General features: G+C 38.7%; 1 protein-coding gene across 14 annotated transcripts in view; it reads left to right on the top strand.

The window, feature by feature from the left end:
* Positions 1-15,412, top strand: part of CCDC15 (coiled-coil domain containing 15) — a 124,623-nt gene continuing 109,211 nt past the window's right edge. For 6 of the 14 annotated variants that reach the window (XM_064268905.1, XM_064268904.1, XM_064268902.1 and 3 more), the window contains exons 1-4: positions 2-178; positions 517-705; positions 6,575-6,724; positions 7,265-7,441. In XM_064268905.1, the coding sequence (XP_064124975.1) occupies positions 526-705; positions 6,575-6,724; positions 7,265-7,441 (507 nt within the window). In that variant the 5' untranslated portion in view covers positions 2-178; positions 517-525. Of the gene's footprint in view, positions 179-516; positions 706-6,574; positions 6,725-7,264; positions 7,442-9,695; positions 9,943-15,412 lie in introns of those variants that run through there. The other 8 variants (XM_064268901.1, XM_064268910.1, XM_064268909.1 and 5 more) reach the window with 4 other exon arrangements.

The following is a 15,412-nucleotide window of genomic DNA, read 5'->3' as shown; positions in this document are numbered from 1 at the left end:
GGCCTCAGTGGGGCGGGGCTCTGCGGCGGAGTCGAAAAGTGGCGGTTTGCTAGGGGCGGTTTCCTTAGTCTCCAAGGGAGTGGGACCCCGGTCTTCAGAAGCAGGTTTTTATCTGGCCCTGGACTCCCCGCCGTTCAGCATTTCCTGCAGTAACCGGTTACCGATTATTTCAACCCAGGTTCCCATTTTTACCTTTCCCTCCAGCTGGTACTGGCTTCCCTCCCTTTCCCACCTCGCTGTGCCCACCGCTGTCTGAATGTTCGTTCTCTCAGCCAGATCCTTTTTTCTCTCTCATCCCCATTCCTTCCAGGAATCCATCTTTAAACCTTTCCTTCCCTCTTTATTTCTTCCCATTACAAACTCCCTTCTTCCTTTTACTCCAGAATCCTTGTCCTTCTGCTCCCTGCCGGGCTTCTGCCTCCCACAGGGCTTCTCTCCTTTTCTGAGCCCTGTGGTTCATGTGTTAGGAGGTTGACCTTTTAAAGCGGTCGTTTGCTTTTCCTTTCTCCTAACCAGGAGTCACAGATGCCAGGAAGGATGGCTCCCCTCAAGAAGCCTCGAAATACCCCAAGGCTGCCCCTGGCATTAAACCCTCTGAAGAGCAAGGACGTGTTGGCAGTGCTGGCTGAGAGGAACCAAGCTGTAGTACCAATTGGGGCATGGGTGGAACCTGCCTCACCAGATAGCTCGGAAATCCCAGCTTATGTGAGTGTCAGTTCGATCCAAATATGGTGGGCTTTTTTCTTTCTTTTCGTCAGCCTTCTCTCATCACTGGTGCTTGGATAAAGATGAACAGACTAGGGTGCTGTTTCTAGTCTGTCATATATATGTTCTTGCATCAGGATTATAGAAGAGACATATTTGCCAAAACTTGCTTCAGCTTTACTTGGCATAATGAAATATTTCTTACTCATTACTGTACTGATCATAATCTACCATTTCCTGAGACAGGTAAAGTTTTAAGTTGTAAGCACTTGACTACTAACCGAAAGGTGGGAGGTTTGAACATACGTATAGGCACCTTGAAAGACAGGCCTGGTGATCAGCTTCTGAAAGGTCACGGCCTTGGAAATTCTGTGGAGCAGTTCTACTCTGCACTCATGAGGTTGCCATGAGTCAGAATCAATGGCAACTAACAACAGCATAAATATATAGCCCCTGGTGGTGCAAACAATTAACACGCTTGGCTGCTAATCAAAAGGTTGGAGGTTGGAGTCCACCCAGAGGTGCCTTGGAAGAAAAAGGCCTGATAATCTACTTCTGAAAAATCAGCCATTGACAACCCTATGGAGCACAGTTCCACACTGACACACACGAGGCTGCCATGAGTCAGGGTCAACCCAACAACAACTGAAAGAATACATGCTTAAGTGCTAAGAATACGGTACTCAAAGAAGAAAGATATGACTTTGGGTTAATGTGACCAAGGAAAGTTTAATGAAGAATTTGGGTAATCGGGACAGAAGGGGATGATGCTCCAACTAAGGAGCATGGGGATAGTAGGAAATAAGAAATTGTGTTCAGGATAGTATGAGTAAGATGGATTGATTGGAACGGAAGGTTTAGTAGGGGGATGGTGATCAATAACATTGTGGAAAACAAGGGTGGTAGAGCATCACAGGAAGTTTTTTTAATTGTACTTCAGATGAAGGTTTACAGAGCAAAGTAGTTCCTCATTAAACAATTAATACACATACTGTTTTGTGACATTGGTTGCCAACCCCATGAAGTGTCAACACTCTCCCCTTCTTAACCGTGGATTCCCCATTACCAGCTTTCCTGTCCCCTCCTGTCTTCTTGTCCCTGCCCCTTGGCTGGTGTGCCCATTTAGTCTTGTTTTGTTTTGTGGGCCTGTCTAATCTCTCGCTGAAGGGTGAACTTCAGGAGTGACCTCATTACTGATCTGTAAGGGTATCTGGAGGCCTTACTCTCAGGGTTTCTCCAGTCTCTGTCAGACCAGTAAGTCTGGTGTTTTTTGTGTGTGTGAGTTAGAATTTTGTTCTGCATTTTTTACGAGCTCTGTCTGGGGTCCTCTATTGTGGTCTCTGTCGGAGCAGTCGGTGGTGGTAGCTGGGCATCATCTAGTGGTACTGACTCAGTCTGGTAGAGGCTATGGTATTTGTGGTCCATTAGTCCTTTGGACTAATCTTTCCCTTGTGTCTTTGGTTTTCTTCATTCTCCCTTGTTCCAGATGGGGTGAGACCAGTGGAGTATCTTATAAGACCCCAGACACTCCTCACCAAAGTAGAATCTAGAACATTTTCTTTATAAATTATATTATGCCAGTTGAGCTAGGTATTCCTGAGCCCATAGTCCCTACAGCCCTAAGCCCAGTAATTTGGTCTCTCAGGGAGTTTGGATGTATCTATGGAGCTTCCATGACCTTGCCTTGTACAAGCTGTGCTGGCTTCCCCAGTATTGTGTACTGTCGTACCCTTCACCAAAGTTACCACTTATCTATTGCCTATTTAGTATTTTTCTATCCCCATCCCTCCCCTCCCTTGTAACCATCAAAGATTGTTTCTTTTTGTGTGTAAATCTTTTCCTGAATTTTTATAGTAGTAGTCTCATGTATCTGTCCTTTTGGAATCACAGGAAATTTCTGATAAGAGATTGATTCATTGTTTCCTATTTGTTGATTTAATTGCTCCATCAAACAATGTTTTGGTTAGATAAATTACTCACAGTTTTTAAAAGTGAGGGTGAGATTGGATCCTAGGAGACAAGTTAGGATATAATTGTCAGAGGTTAGGCATGGAGTATAGTGTCAAGATTTGTTTAACGGTGAGGAGTGGAAAGGAAAATCTTTGAAAAAGTGTAGTTGAAGTGGGAATGAAAAGAGGTGAATTCAAGAAACGTCCTAGAAGAATCAATAGGATTTGGTACGAGGATATTTTGGTATTTATTAGTACTTCTTTTTTAATTGCTCCAATTATGTTATCTTTGTAATGTCAGTAATATCAAAATACCTACATTTGACCCACCAAGGTTTCACTTATTCTGTCTTAAACAGGGTTGCATCTAATGCCCCCACGAATTAACTCAAAGTATGAAAGACATGTACAAATATGTCTCCTTTCCCTCATTTTTAAAATTTGATCAGTTCTAGTCAAAGACAGTTTGATCAAACAACTGATAGAATGCTTTATTGCTTTAGCATAGTCTGGGGAGTACCCCCATTAACAGTTATAGCTCTGTCATTTTAGAATATATACTGAATGCTAAAAAACCAAACCCATTGCCATCAAGTCGATTCCAACTCACAGCAACCCTGTAGGACAGAGTAGAACTGCCTCATAGGGTTTCCAAGGAGTGGCTGGTGGATTTCAGCTGCTGACCTTTTGGTTAGCAGCCAAATGCTTAACCAGTGCACCACGACCATGGCCAAAATCTTGGTTACCCTAACATCGTGTCTTTTCTAAAGGGAAACTCCTAATCCCTGGTTTTATTTAACCTAATCCCTGCTTTTATTTAACATCCTAATCCTGGTTTTATGTTTCATTCCTCTACTGCCACACCCCAATTTCAAGGGGCCATCAGGATTCCCAGCAATGCAACAACATGAGTCCTCCTCCCCAAAGAATTAAATTAGCATCAAACTACACTGCTCTACCATTGTATATGGACATTACATTATTTTATAATTTGTTCTGGTTATCTATTGTTGTATAACAAACCACTCCAGAGCTTAATGGCACAAAGCAAATAATACTATGTGTCAGGAAATTGAGCAGGGTACAACGGACATAGCTTGGCTCTGCTCTGTGATGCCTCGAAACTCAGTTGGCGTGGCTCAAATAGCTAGAGATGACTGGGACAGCTCTACTGGATTCTGGCTGTTGGTTGGATTCCTTAGTTCTCCATGTGGCATCTGCTGGGCTGTAATATCCAAGATGACTTTCTCGTTCACATATATGGCACCTGGGTTAGGATAAATATGAATACGGTACTTAATCAAAGGAGAAGGATATGACTTTGGGTCATATCACTAGAATGGCTGGAAATTAGTTGAATGCCTTCTTCATTCCACATGGTCTCTCTATATGGCTAGTTTGGGCTTCCTCATAGTCAGAATTCTTACATGTGGCTGGCTTACCCCAGAGTGGGCATTCCAAGAGCCCCAAGCAGAAGTTGCTTTATGACCTGCCTTGGGAAGTCACGTAACCAACACTTCTGCCTCATTCTATTGGATATACAGAACCAGACCAGATTCAGTTTGGGAGGACATTAATAGGCTTAGTTTATCCCTGGTAGTGGTGGGGTGTTATCTTCAGAATCTAACACCTGGTTCATTGAAGCATCAATTCTATCATCTGTGAATTCCTGAAAATATTCTTTGATTGTTGTGAGAAACACCTCATTTTATATTGTCCCCTTGGATAGTCCATAGGGTATAAAAAGGCTATGAGAAGTTAATTGTATAATTGAAACAATATTTATCTTTCCTTAACCCAGTATATTCCCAAATTTATTTGACTCTAGGAGTTTGAAACACATAGTCAAAAGCACCACAGAGTAGAGCATGGAGTCAGAGAAACTTCTAGTTCTGTTATTTGGCAGCTGTAGGGTCTTGGGCAAATTACTTAGTCTTTCTGAGCCCAAGTTTCTTCTTCTGTAACTTGAGGTATAAGAATACCTACTACTGAAGGTAGTTATTTATTTATTTTTTTTTCTGTATCACATGATTTAGTTATTTAAGCATTATGTAAAAGCTACACTATAAATAAAACAAAGCTGAACCATTTGAGTACTAATAACACTGTTTATACAAAGAAACTTAACAGTAGTAAAATACAAATAGATAAGATGCTTATTTTTGGTCCTTTTGGAAAAAAGAACTAAGTTGGCTTTTTTTGATACAAAAATAGCATATAAGATGGTAACTGCAACATTCTTAACGATTATTCTTATAGTTCTTTAAATATCACCAGTCATGATAGCAGTGAACTCCTCTTGATTTATTTCTCCATCACCATCTTTATCAAATTCTTCTATCATTGCCCAAAGTTCTACATCCTTCATGTTTTCACCCATTTCTCAGGCAACATGTCACAAATTCATCAAGTTTATTTTTCCTGAGGGGAAACCCTAGTGGTTTAGTGGTTAAGAGTTCAGCTGCTAACCAAAAGGTCAGCAGTTTGAATCCACCTTGGCAACCCTATGGAGCAGTTCTAGTCTGTCCTATAGGGTCACTATGAGTCAGAATCGACTTGATGGCAGTGGGTTATTTTACCTGAATCATCATCATCATACAGTTAGAATGCCTTCAGTGTATCTCCATGTGAATCTCTTTCCAATATCCAGTCTGTCACAACTTCTTTAAAATTCGAAGGTAGTTTTGAGGATTCAATGATATGATGTAGTCAAAATGCTTGAATTAGTTGCCATCAAGTAGATTTCAACTCGTAGCAACCCTAAAGGACAGAGCAGAACTGCCCCCTAGGGTTTTTAAGGCTGTAATCCTTATGGAAGCAGACTGCCACATCTTTCTCCCTTGGAGTAGCTGGGCATTTCGAGTGCTTAACCACTGTTCTACCAGGGATCCTATGTCATATAATAACAAAAACCAAACCCGTTGCCACTGAGTGATTCTGACTCATAGTGACGCTATAGGTCAGAGTATAACTGTCCCATAGGGTTTCCAAGGAGCGGCTGGTAGATTCGAACTGCTGACCTTTTGGTTAGCACCCAAGCTTTTAACTCTGTGCCACCAGGGGGTTTGTGTGTGTGTTACCATACCCGTAACCCGTTGCCTTTGAGTCACTTCACAGTCGATCCTTAATAATGGTAACTGCTATTATGATGATTACAGCCATTATTCAGAGCACTTCGAGGAGGTGAATACAGATCAGGGTCTCAGATGAGATAAAACATTCCAGATTGTTTAGACTATGTTTTGGAATTGAGTAATTACAGATGTTTATTGAGTACCTTTATCTTCAAGGCTCTGTGCTGTATGCTGTAGGGGAAACGAAGGAGAATTAAATACATCTTCTGCCCTCATAGTGCAAGAGTCAAGAAGCATAGTACACAATTAACTTTAATAAGTAATAAGAACAAGAGATGCCATAGCGTAAGAGAGCTCAGAGGAAGAAAGGAAGATTCTGGGAGGTGGCTATTAGATATTATTGAAGAATGCGTAGGCCTTTACTAAATGGAGTTGAGAAGAAGGGAATGCTAAGTTGAAAATGGGCCAACTTCCGAGTGTGAAGGCATTTTACAATAGGGTGTATTTGGCAAGCAATCTGAATTGTTTACTAATTTTAGAAATTAGTAGGTTCATTAAGGATTAATAATTCGTTAAGGATTAATGAAGAAACCTTTAGTTCTCAGTTTGATAAAACAAGATTTGATTTGAGTACTCAGAAATTCCAGTTTTTAGTTTTTGATTTGGTGTTAGTTCTTGATGCTCCCTAAGTGTGTCTAGATCATTATCTCAGTGTCTGTGATTTTCTTACTCTTACAGGAATCTCGGGTTAGAGAACTAAATTATTTTTTCAGGATTGGTTTGCATTTACTACAGAGCCCTAATGGGCAAAACTTCTGACATCTAAGTTATCTTTTATCTTGAAAGACTTCAGCATGTGTGATTGAAGAAGAACTAAAGGAACAGCTAAGAAAGAAACAAGAAGCTTTGAAGCATTTTCAGAATCAAGTCAAACGCCGAGTAAATCAACATGTTAGGCTGAAAAAAAAACAACAGCTTCAGAGGTCTTTTGAAGCAGTAAGTTGAAAAGCGGGCCTTAGTACAGACTGAATGGGAAGTGTGTGTATGCGTGAGGTAACAGTAACAGAATTCTGTGCTTTATATCACCCATTCTTTGTAATATCTGATTTACTAGTGAGAACGGTAGATTTTTATGTAGAGAAGCCATGTTTTATTCCTGTGTTCTGACTCACTTTTTTGGTTTCACCAAGTAGTTAAAAACAATGTCAGAGTTTTAGATTCAGACTTGCTTTGAATTCTGGCTTTACTATTTACTAGCAACGTGATATTGCACTAATAACTGAACTTCTCGGGACTGTGATTTCTTCATCTGTAAAATGGAGATATAATACTTGTCTCATAGGATTGTTGTAAGAATTAGATATGTAATTTATTAACACATTATAGGTAACCAGTAAATGTTCCTTTCTTCACCAGCCCAAGTTCCCCCACACTCCATTGAAAGACTTTCTGGCTGCTTATAGGCAGTATTTGATTGTATTTGATTGCAGTGGATTGGGGTGGAATCTCACTGTCCCCCTTCCTTCCTTCGTGTAGGCAGAAAAAGAAGGCTCTATAGCCATGCAGTCTTCAGATCCTGCACACTTAACTCGTAAAAGGAGAACAAGTGTTTTTCCAAACAATTTGAATGCTGCTATTGGAAGCTCTTGGTTACCCCCTTCTCCAGAAGATGAAGAGAATCAGAATGAATTATTCCAACAGCAAGCCCAGGCTGTAAGTACATATTCATTTTATTTTATTCCTATGATTTTTTTCATCCCCTAAATAAAAACATGATGTATTTAATTTAGGATATGGAGTTAGGATTAGAAGACATGACATTCAGCTTCGTTTTTATCACTTCCTTTTCTACTTCTCTAAAGTGGGGAATAGATTAGTGAGATGATACTAATTTATTTATCTTTGGTAAGATACTTTAGAATCTCCTAAAGAAAGATGTCAAAGTATTAGAGTTTAAAACTTATTAGAAAGTACTTTAGGTCAAGGAACATGCATTTTCCCTATTATACTGAAATTATGTTAGGAGTTAGTTACAGTCAGTTTTTAACATCTGACGACAGAAGCAATTCCTAACTGCTGTTGTAAAGAGGTTGAGTACATCTGGTGGGCATTTCATTCATTATTTATCTTTGTTTCTTTTTTCTTATTTCTGTCATTTAATTTAATTACCACAATAAATGGCTCTATAGTTATAGGTCAGGTAGTAATAAACTCTCAACATATTCAGAATTTTTTGAAATAAGGTAACTTTTATTTGGTGACTTATCTCCTATACCTAATCCATAAAAATTAATCACTTTGTGGTTACTGGGTGCAGGTGGGAGGGAGGGGGACAAGGGGACTTACTGCTGAGGAGACCAGGAGCTTCTCTTAAAGGTGATGGAAAGAGTTGAAAATGGATAATGGTAACCGCTACACAGCATGATGAATACAGTTAATGTCACTGAAGAATGTTGAAATGGCAAATGTTTTGTTACAAACATATTTACCATAATAATAAAAAAAAATTTATCTGCTGTGCTAAACCAGATCCTTTTATATCAACTCATGCACTCAAATCACTTGACTCCATCTAGTCAGCTCCTTCGTGTACCTGAGCTTTTGTCCAGTTTAGGTCATAGTCTTCAACTCTGCTGTGGGAATTGTCCATCTTATTTAAAATGTATTCCTAGGGATAGTGAGAGGAAGAGAGAAAATGTGGGAAATGATGAGTATGTGAAAATAAAAGTTTTACAAGTGCCTAATGAAGCAAATCTGATTGCGCTGTTAGTGTAAGTAGGGAAAGCTTTAGAAGCACATTGTCATGTTGAGATAATTAAAAATATTTTTTCTTTGTCCAAAACTGTGAATTTTCATTGTTGGTCAGTTTGTAGTAGTCATTTTTATAATAATTCCTTGTTGTCTTTTTTAAGATTACAAACTTTTGTATAGCAGTTATTTCTTGAGGTACTGCATTAGATACAAGGGATAAAACTTGACTAAGACAGACACAGTTCTTGCCTTCGTGGAGCTTATACCTATAAATCCCACTGTTATGTAGGATTTTACTTTATATAGTTCATGAGTAGAACTCATTTGCAGCAGATATTTGAATATGCTGTGTTTGTGAAACTTTGTAGGGATGCTAACGAAGTGTGAAATAGAACCGTCCAGAGGTGTATATTTCTAAGTAGAGCTACGAAGCTAATAGGCCCTAGTCTATTAGCTAATAGTGTAGAGACAGTTGCTGTATTTGGTGATGAAGCTGTTCTGTGGCAATTGAGAAATTTTAAAATTCCATGGAAGCAGTTGGGGAAGAATTCATGGAGGAGGTGGAACTGAGCCATATATTTTGAATCGGTAAGTTTTGGATATGCAGGAGAGGAGATAAGAATTTTTGAGATGGGAAGAACAGTTAAAGGTCTAGAATCTACAGTGAGCTTGGTATATTTGGGAATAAGTGATGGATGGGGCTTTTCTAATTGTAAGTTTATGGAGGAGAATAACAAAATGAGGTTTAGATAAAAAATAGAAAAAATTCTTTCAGGTAGGAGTAAATCAGTTGTGAAAAACTTAACTGTTAGAAAAAATTTTAAAGCTTTGTACCCTGTTCTTTTCTTCTTTAATTGTAAAAATATATATATATATAGGACATTTGCCAATTTAATGTTTCTCATGTGCACAATTTAGTGACATCAGTTACATTAATCATGTTGTGCAACTGTTGCTAGTATCCATTGCCAAATTTCCCATTGCCATTTTTTTTATAAATAGAAACTCAGTGCTTCCTCAACGATGGCTGCTCCTTTCCCCCTCCCTCTCACCCCTGGTAATCGCTAATAAACTTCGTGTTCATCTCTTGGAAGAAGAGGAACTACTAAAGAATGTTTGGTGACTTAAACTGTTCTGGGCCTGTAAACTGTACCCATACAACTCCATGACAATAGATGCTTTTTTTTTTTTTTTTTTTTAACAGTTTCTGTTGCAGCTTGTATCCACTAGATGTCACTGAAAAATAGACAATGACACAGTATCTAGAACTGGTTGAGTAAATGGTGAACACAGTGAACGTAATTCACTTTCTGCATGCTAGTGGGCTTTTTAATTTTCCTGTGTCTTAGAGCCGTAGAAACAGAATCTTGGAGTTGAAAGAATTTCAAAAGATCATCTGACATACTAAGATATTTAAGGATGAAGTAATTTGGCATCTGGGAGGTACTTCAAAATAATATAAGGTGTGTGGTTGTGTGTGTGTGTGTGTGTGTGTGTGTGTGTGTGTGAAGATTGGCCAGGAGTTGATAATGTTAAAGCTGAGTAATGCATACTTAGGGCGGAAGGGGTTCAGTTTAGTATACTGTTTACTTCTGTGTATGTTTAAAGTTTTCCATATGTTTGAATTTATTTAATGAAAAATAAAAAAAAAAAAGATCTAGTCCAATCTTTCTGTCCTAAGGAATTTTTTTTATAACATCTCTAACTTGTGTGTGGTCATCTAGTTTCTTTTAGAACACTTCTACTGTTGGGAACTCACTATTTTTCAGACTGTTCATTTATTTTTAGAAGGTTTGAAATTGCTATAGCAACAATTTTGGTGTATTAGTTAAGTAAAGGTTTAAGTAATTTGACACAACTGTAATGGTGATCTACCATTGAAAATCCAGTGGAAAAGTAGTGTTTTAGTTAGGCTCTTTTTATTTCAAGAATACACATGGGGTAGTAGGAAAGATAGAATCTCACACAAATCCAGATTTTCTTAAGGCGTCTGCAGCGAGAGTTTTTTTTGGATCTGAGGTAGCTCCAGTGACTCCAACAGAATGGGATCATTGATCTTCGCCCTAGTATTTGATCATTAACTTGATTGATTCAGTTGCTCTCACAGGATGACCAGCCTTCCTGGTTTGCTGAGATTGAGGATTTTCTCAGAAGCTGAGACATATTCAGGCAAACAAGGATAGTTTGTCATCCTGTCTCTGTGTGTGTGCTTCTTTCTTATTTACTTATTTTTCTACTACCGGTTGATACTCTCTTTTCTTGTCATCATAGCTTCATAGTTCGGCATACTTGAGGCTCTTTTAACTCTTGTTAGGACCTTTTGGCTTCTGACTTTTTATCTTGGTATTTCCTAGTTCATTGTCTCTTTATTGGTCCAGCTTGCCTTTTTGCATTAGGCCTAGGTTACTAGCCAGCCTATCTCATGGTTGATGTGTCTACTGAGTAGTAAGACAAAGCTTTTCAAATTGATGCTTTGCTCCGGGGCTCCTGGGCTATAATAAGGCGCTCATGTGAGTTGAAATTTTAATTGTATAGTATTTTTGTAGCCACTGAAAATTCTAACACATTTAAAAATTAGTATGCTGTCATTTGCAAATAGAATTCAACTTTGGATAGGCTTTTTATGGCATGAACACACACTTTAAATTGGTAGTAGGCTACCATGACGATAGAGTGGGTGGAATTCTCTAAGTATTAGGTCTCATCTGTACTCTTTTCCTGTGATCTGTATGTTATACAGTTAGATGTAAGTCCCATCTTTTTAATCCCTAATTGACTAAAAAGTTCCATGAGCAAATTAAATAGAACCGAAGAAAATATGAACAGTGAATGAGGAATATCATTGTAGATACCTGTATTTGTCAAATTTTATCTTATAGGTTGCTAGAACTTTTAAATTTTGTTTTATTATATAATCATGGTTTGCTTTAAATTTTAAGAAATAAACCTCAAAATTTATTTATATAATACAATTTTTGTTTTTATCAGTCTGAAGTTCCTTTATTTATTGATAAAGTTATGTGTCTTTATGCAAAATAGGCCTTTATTTGGAATGCTGCAGAAGGCTTTGCATCGAGGCCTTTTTTTTTTTTTTTTTTTTTACCGCCGTACAACCCCTGCTACACAACCAGTCACCTAAGGCAGTAGAGGAGGCTGCCAAAGACTGCTCCTTTGTTAGGGTCCGTGGGCGTGATGGGTTTTCCTTGGAAGGTACCATGATTGCATACCTTGTATTGCTGGGGATATAGTCTGTAAGGGTTAGTGGGGCAGTATTGTTGGAAATGATTTTTCTAGTGGTTGGAAGAAAATCTAGACCTGTGCTCTCTAGGGTTTTCCTGAGGTCTACAAACATAAATATGTATATATATTTGGTGACATATATATGTGTATGTATGTATACACACACTATGGGAACCCAAAATGTATATACATGCTTGTACTATTCTTGGAGAGGAGGCTTTGGAGGGAAATGGTCAAGGAATCTTTTCTTATTCCTTTTTACACTTTCAGTTTCATTTAAATTATATACACACATCAGAGCCCCTGATGGCACACCGTTAGGTGGTTGGCTGTTAACTGAAAGGTTGGCGGCTTGCACCCATCCAGCAGCTCTGCGGGAGAAGGACCTGGCGATCTGCTCCTGTAAAGCTTACAGCCTAGAAAACCCTATAGGGCAGTTTTCCTCTGTCACATGGGGTCACTGTCATTTGAAAATTGACTCGAAGGCGTCTAACAACAACAACAAGAAAATGCACATAGTTAAGTAAAATAAATAGTTGTGTACAACGTATGTAATTAAGAAAACAGAAGTATTTTGTCCATTCCTTCACTTTCTTCTTCTCAGAAGCAACTGTTTAAATTCCTTTAACTGAGTCTTGTGGTGCTAACATTCATATTTCTAAGTAATATGCTTGTAGTGTTCCTTCTGGATTTTTTTTTTTTTAATTTAGGCCTTTTTATTGATGTCTTACTGTGGAGGGTGAAGGTTTAGCCCCCTTTTTACCCCCTCACCTTCTCTTTGTAGTTAAATTGTAATTTTGCTTAGATAGATATTCAGTATTTATATTGTTATGACTTTGCAAATGTCCCTGGGTGGTGCAAATGGCTAACACACTTGTTGCTAACTGAGAGGTTAGCAGTTCAGGTCCGCCTACAGGTGCCTCAGAAGAAAGGCTTGGTGATTCACTTTCAAAAAATCAGCCATTGAAAACCCTTTGGAGCACAGTTCTACTCTGACACACATGGGGTCGCCATGAGTCGGGGTCAACTTCACGACAACTGGTGGTAGTGGTGAGGACTATGCAAACACTAATCATAGTTGAGCCAGATAATAAGCTAAGATTATTTTTCCTCTTATGTACTACTTTTTGTTTTATCTGGAGTTACAGTTATATTGATTTTTCATTCTTAGGTTTTCTATACAATTATGAGTAATTTATTACCACCAGGGAGTCTTTAAGTCCTAGTCAAGAGATTCACTGCCAGTTTTTGTTAATAATAGTTAACAGCTACAGAAGAATGAATAGTATGTCTAAGGTCCTAGTATAGAAAATACTTCTGGTCAAACTTTATGTTTTGAGTATTCACACACACAAATACGTACTTATACATGTATATATATGCATACCCCCAGACACTCATGTATATGTAGCGATCACCATTGTTTTGCAATAAGAGAAATGTGGTTACATACCTAGTCACTTTGATTGGTATAATCCCCACGTTTCTAATCTTTTAGTTTAATGCTTTTTTACATTAACTTTGGTCCTCGTATTAGTTTTCTGTGGCTGCTGTAATAAGTTACTTAAAACAACAAATTTATTCTCTCACAGCTCTGAAGGTTCTGAAATTGGTTTCATAGTAATAAAATCAAAGTGCTGCCAGGGCCACACTCCCTCCAGAAGCTCTAGGGAAGAATCTCTTTCTCGCTTCTTTGAGTTTTGGTGGCTGCTGGCATACCTTTGCTTGTGGCCACATCACTCCAGTCTCTGCCTCTGTCTTCATGTTGCCATCTCCTCTTCTGTGTGTTGAATCTCCCTGCACTTCTGTCTTATAAGGACACTTAGGATGGCATTTAGGGCCCACCCAGCTAATCTCAGATCATCCCCTTATCTGCACATTCTTAATCACATCTGTAGAGACCCTTTGTCCTTATAAGGTAACATTGACAGGTTCCAGGGTTGAGGACCTGATATGTTTGGGTGGCTGTTATTTAGCTTATTACAACCCTCATACTAGGTCATTGAAAGGGCTCTTGGGTTTTGTGTTGGTGAAGGGCTGTGATGCTCGGCTGAGAAACAGAATGTGTATTCCAACTGCCAGACGAGTTGAAATACCCTGCTTAAGGGACTGAAACCAATCTATGACTCTAATAGAGGTTTAGACTTGATGGGAAATGAAGATTATCTACTCCTAGCCTTGATGGGAAATGAGGATTAAAAAACCGTTGCCTTCTAATTGATTCTGACTCATAGCAACCCTGTAGGACAGAATAGTAGTGCCTCATAGGGTTTCCAAGGCTGAAATCTTTACAGAGGCGGACTGACACATTTTTCTCCTGCTGAGTGACTGGTGGGTTCGAAATGTCACCCTTTTGGTTGCAGCCAAGCACTTAAGCACGGTACCACCAGGACTCCTTAAATGAAGCTTATGTACTCGTATTTTAAATCTGTTACAATGGAGTTTTAGCCTTTGGTCATATGGCTCAGGGCAATAGCACTTACCATACTTGGCAGTGAATAAAAGCTCTATTTTTTTTTTTTTTATAACCTCAACTGCACATATTTTGAATATTATGACTAACTCACTTAATCCCTTTAACCACCCTACAGCTAGCCAAGTCTAGAGGTGTTCCTCTTGATAGAACAAAGAGCAACAAGTGTGAGCTGATTTACAGACGCTGGGACAAAGCAGGAGTGGGATGTTGTAAGAAAACTACGCTGGTAGTGAGAGAGAGTGTTTTTTTATTTCTAGCTCACTGTTATTAGTAAAAACCATGAAGTATTTGTTATTTACATCTGGAAATCATAATCATGATTCCCCTTCAAGGGAGAATTGATATCATTAAACTTTCAGCAGATGGCTCAGAACTGGCCCTGGCTTTCCCGTAATATCACTGAGTAGTACAGGGATGTGTGTTTCCTCCACATGAGGCAATGCTTAACCTAAAAAATGGTACATAATTCATTTCTTTCTTTTCCCTAAAGGGACATTATATGCAAATTTGTGAGATATAACATAGTTTGTGTTTCTGTGAGGATCCCTGGTGGCTAAGTGCTCGAATGCTAACTGAAAGGTTGGTGGTTTGAACCTACCAGCTGCTCCATGGGAGAAAGATGTAGCAGCCCGCAACCCTAAAGATTCACAGCCTTGCAGACCTTACAGGGCCATTCCCTTTGTTCCTGCAGGGTCGCTATGAGTCAGAGTCAACGTGAATGCAGTGGGTTTGGTGTTTCTATGAAAAAGAAATAAAAATAGGTGCATACTGAAATTACTAGGTAGAGACAAGGCATGAACACAAAGTCAGCATATTTAATATTAATGCTCATTTATCAGCTGTTACTTAGAGTAGTTGAAACAAATTGGTTTTGTTGAGATGTTTGAGTTTGTGTTTTAAGTCAATTTAGGAAGTCTTCCTGGAGGAAGGGAGATTTCAGTAAGACTTTATGTAGCTGTAGTTTTCAAATATTGGGGAAGAAGGGGGAATTCATGTACATAAGAAAAAAAGTTTTAGAGGCACTAGGAGTAGAGTCCCAGTGATCACAAGGAGTGATGAAAGTGATTGGATATACAAGGACCAGTTGAAATAACTTCTTACTGAAAAGATGTGTAGAAGGTAAGGAACATGTCTGCTCAGTAATTTCCAAGTACAGCCATGTGTCACTTAATGTCCACAATGCATTCTGTGAGACATGACGTTACATGATTTGAACG

The sequence above is a fragment of the Loxodonta africana genome, chromosome 15 (assembly GCF_030014295.1).
Source record: "Loxodonta africana isolate mLoxAfr1 chromosome 15, mLoxAfr1.hap2, whole genome shotgun sequence".
Classification (NCBI taxonomy): Eukaryota; Metazoa; Chordata; class Mammalia; order Proboscidea; family Elephantidae; genus Loxodonta; species Loxodonta africana.
The sequence above is the reverse complement of the archived record's forward strand: the minus strand, read 5'-3'. Positions and strand labels throughout refer to the sequence as shown.